Source organism: Dipodomys ordii, unplaced genomic scaffold (genome assembly GCF_000151885.1).
Source record: "Dipodomys ordii isolate 6190 unplaced genomic scaffold, Dord_2.0 Scaffold171, whole genome shotgun sequence".
NCBI lineage: Eukaryota > Metazoa > Chordata > Mammalia > Rodentia > Heteromyidae > Dipodomys > Dipodomys ordii.
Window position 1 is genome coordinate 412,462 of NW_012267387.1, and position 4,470 is coordinate 416,931.

At 38.1% G+C, this 4,470-nt stretch overlaps 1 protein-coding gene across 1 annotated transcript in view; it reads right to left on the minus strand.

The window, feature by feature from the left end:
* LOC105998708 (vomeronasal type-2 receptor 116-like) overlaps positions 1-4,470 on the minus strand; it is a 36,869-nt gene that overhangs the window by 15,467 nt on the left and 16,932 nt on the right. The window contains 1 exon segment of the mRNA XM_013033496.1: positions 1,109-1,399. Within this exon segment, the coding sequence (XP_012888950.1) occupies positions 1,109-1,399 (291 nt within the window).

The window sequence follows — 4,470 nt, forward strand, 5'->3', positions numbered from 1 at the left end:
GGGGGGGGGGGGCAAGAGAAGGATTGGGATTACGGGCAGGGGGATGCTGAGAAATGATGTAAAGGGTAAACAAAGGAGGAGGCTGCAATGCTTAGTAAGAAATATACGCATTATCCTGCCCATGCAATTGTAACCCCTCTGTACAATATGTTCACAAATAAAATTAAATTAAATTTAAAAAAAAGAAAACTTACAAATTGTAATCTTAAATTAAGTGCAATTTTTATCTTAGGTAATCTGTTCTAAAACCCATAGGAGGAAAGAACAGAGAGAGGAAGGAGGAGGAAAGGGAAGGACAAGAGTGGCAAAAAGCCAGAGACAGAAACAGAGAGAAACATCCTATGAGAGAATCTGCATTATTACAAAAGTAAAATATGTGATCAGGAATATTCAAGTCTCGAACAAAACAATTCTAAGGATCATGTAAAAATATTAAACTTTGTAAGAAAAAAGCTAATGAAATTCAGTAGAGGATTATACAACAAGCTAGTGTGCAGGCAGGAAGTTAATATACTTAAAAATTTAGAAAAATGATTGAGAAACAGAAGGGATAATAGGATTAAGTGCAGATTAAATGAGAAGGACCAAAGAGCTATGAGAAAAATTCTCATTTAAATGGTGTTCACCACTGCTGAAGGCTACCACTACTAGAAAAAGAAACCATTGACTTTTATTCACTGAGAGAAAAATTTCATCATACAAGTGAATATAACAATGGAAAGTTCCTATACATTTATATCAAACTTACCATATACTAATCAAACGTATGAGTTCAATCTTAAGAGGCTTATTTCTTCTATGTCTTTTAACCCTAAAGCCTTGTACAGTATTTCTATTGGGCATTAACAAGATGTAAGACTTGGAAAAAAAAGCACAACCTAGGAACTCTGCCTCAGAGGCAAAGATGGAGAAGACCTCCACAGCCACCAGGACCTTCCCCTTGGCACTGTGGTAGACAGGCAGGAAGGTGACCCACACACTGTAGCACACTAGCATGCTGAATGTTAGGAACTTGGCTTCATTGAAGGTGTCAGGCAGGTTCCTGGCCAGAAAAGCCATGGTGAAGCTGGACAGGGCCAGAAAGCCAAGATATCCCAGGACACAGTACAAAGTAGTGAGGAAGCCCTTGTTGCACAGGATGATGATGTGACCATTTCAGGGTGTGCATCTGTGCCACAAAGGGAGGAGAAGTTCCCAGCCAGAGTCCAAAGAGGGTCACCTGGATGAGGGTGCAGATGGGGATGATGAAGTTAGGAGCCCCTGATACCAGCAGCAACCTCATCCTTCTCCCTGGGGAAGTGACTTTGAAGGTCAGAAACACCATCAGTGTTTTGGCCAACACTGTGGATACTGCCACAGTGAACACAATTCCAATTACTGCACGATGCAGGTGACTGTGCTAGGTCAGCCAAGAAACAGCAAGGAACAGAGAAAACAGAAGATTAGCGACATGAGTAGGATGTAGCTGAGAGTCCTGTTATTGGCCTGGACAAGGCAGTGTCATGGTGTTTCACAAACATCCCAAGAACAACAGCAGTGAGCATAGAGAAGCAAAGAGCCATACAGGCCAGAGCCATGCCCCAGGGATCTCCAAAAGCCAGGAAACTTGCAGCTCTCAGGAGGCACTGAGTTCTCAGTGTGTTAGCATACTGATGATCTGGACACTTTACACATTGGTCCATATCTGATAAGACGAGCAAAGTACCATTACTTCTTGGTTTGAGCTTCCTTTTTTTTCAAAGTTTTTAACAAATTGTTTATTTGGATGTATTCCTAGGATAATCTACCATAGTGCCAGCATTAACTTTCACAAAGATATTTTTGTTTCTTTTCTAAACCATTACTTCTTCCCACCGACAACTTCTTCATCATTCAAGCTTTTTTCAGATTTTTCCATTCAAGTATCATCACAAGTATTGATAATGTGCTATTTGAAGTATTCTAATATCCTTGTAACAATTTTCTACAGTTTTTCTCCCACTTACTAACAGAATTGTGCACATTTCTGCAATCCTATTGAAAACTGTAAATAATGCAGCTTACATTTCCCGACACATCTCTGTAAAACATTAATTTTGTTCCTGTGGCATAGTCCTTGAATTCATCTCATTATATTGCTTAATCCAACTCATCTGTGAAGCAGTAGAAACAGAGCAACCACTCTTGGACACTCTGTAGTCATACTCCCTTCTAAAATAGAATCCCCCTTTCTGAGCTCTTGCTCCATGTCATGAGCAGTTCTGGGTACAGAGAAATGAATCTATGCCAGTTCCATGTTTTCTGTGTGGAAAAAATGTAATTTCCAAGATGATCATTGTTCTCAATAAGATTTGTGTTTATTGTCATGTTATAGTATTACTTAAAGGTGTAATTCAAATCCCTGATCTGCCATACTTCAACCAGCAATACAATTCACTACTTACTAAAATTGAATTATTCACAGACTACTGAATTATTCAGTAGTCCTAAGACAACTTTTGTACTGCCTTGGTTGGATTGAGGAAAATAAAGGGGAGATGAAAAAATTTCTTCATAAGTCATGAAGAAGTCCCATCAGCAATATCATTCTCTGGGTAAAGTTTACAATCAAAACAACAAGCAGCCTTTCCCTCTTGAGGAGATGTCCTGAATCCAGAACCACAACTGTCACTGCAGGCAGAGTGAGGAGCCTGAGGAAAATCAGGTCTATGCCAGTAACTAACACTACAAAAAGCTTTAAAGTTTTAAAGAATTGTATTTTTAAGCTTATGTTTCTATACAGGTGAGTGAAGTTGATTAATTAAATTCTGAAATTGATTCCATAGTCCATGGTTTCCAAAGGCTATCTACACAACAGTGATTTCTAGCCTGTTGAATTATTCAAAAGTATGGGATCTTCAAAAGGCTGAATGTAGTGGTGAAAAAGTAATATCTAGTGAAAAGCCTTGTGGGATTTCCCTGAATTCATGTCATTATATGTTGTCTCCTACTCATCTGTGAAATCGGGAAGATCAAGGAGGAGCCATCCCTTTTAGAGTGTTATGTGAACCCCAGGACCATCCTATCTTCCTTTTCAATTTCCAGTGGCCATGAAGACAGAATCTTCTCACAGGCACATTCAATGATTACTCTCACCAAAGATGCCCAAGTGGCAGGTCAACTAACCATTGAATGACAGCTCCATCCACAGGAGGAAGCAAAAGAAACCTCTCAACCACATAAAGTGATTCTTCACATAATCTAACACAGTGTTAGGAACCAATAAGTAATGTATAAGTTATATTTTAAGAATATTATGTCAACATTGACAAACATATGTAATGTGTTTGGTACTGATTGCAGAGTTTGAACTCAAGCTCTGGGCACTGGCCTTCAGTTTTTGTGTTTTTCTGTTTTTGTTTTTTAAAACGTTTTTTCTTTTGAAAATACTGTATAGAAGGGTAACAATTACATGAGAAAGGTAATAATTACATTTCTTAGCAGGCATTGTTGCCTCCTCCTTTGAATTTCCCTTACCATCCATGACCTCCCATCTCCAGGACTACACTCCCCCCATCCATTTCCACCCTCCCCCCTGCCAAAATTGTAAAGGTTGTTTTTCAACATAGAATTTTGTACATCTCATTGTTGTAATGGGTCCACCAGTATCCCTATTTAAACAATTTGTATTTTTCTATTTCCCTCCACAAATTTTACCAACATCAAAACAGTGGAAACAGGGGTTATACTATGGGGGAGGGAAATACAAAGCAACAAAACAACCATATTATAAATATGTTAGAAACAATACCAAGAAAGAAAAAAAAACTTGTGTCATTCACTTGGGGTTCATTCCGCTTAACATCATCTTATTTGAACTTCTCCGCTTGTTAAAGTTATTGTAAATAAGAGAAACCATGGGACCTATGTTTCTTCGGGCCTGGCATACTTCACTTTATATCATTTTTTTCCCAAGTCTTTCCATTTCATAAGAAATGGGGCAATGCCATTCTTTCTGATGGAGGCAAAGAATGGACTGTGTATATATACCATATTTTCTTTTTTTCTTTCTTTATTTTTTATTGTGAAAATACCGTACAGAGGGGTTAAAATTACATGAGCAAGGTAATGAGTACATTTCTTATCAGGCATTGTTGCCTCCTCCCTTGTTTCCCCTTCCCTTCCCTTCCCACAGCCCCAGCCGCCCCCACCCCACCCCATCCCCGCCCAAAGGTGTAAAGTTCGTTTTTCTTTTTCTTTTTTATTGTGAAAATACATGGGCAAGATAATGAGTACATTTATTTTTTTTTAATTTTTATTTTTATTTTTTGTGAGCATACTGTACAGAGGGGTTACAATTACATGGGCAAGATAATGAGTACATTTATTTTTTTTTAATTTTTCTTTTTTTCGTTTTTTTTTCGTTTCCATTTTTTAAATTTTATTTGTGAACATACTGTACAGAGGGGTTACAATTACATGGGCAGGATAATGCATACATTTCTTACCAAG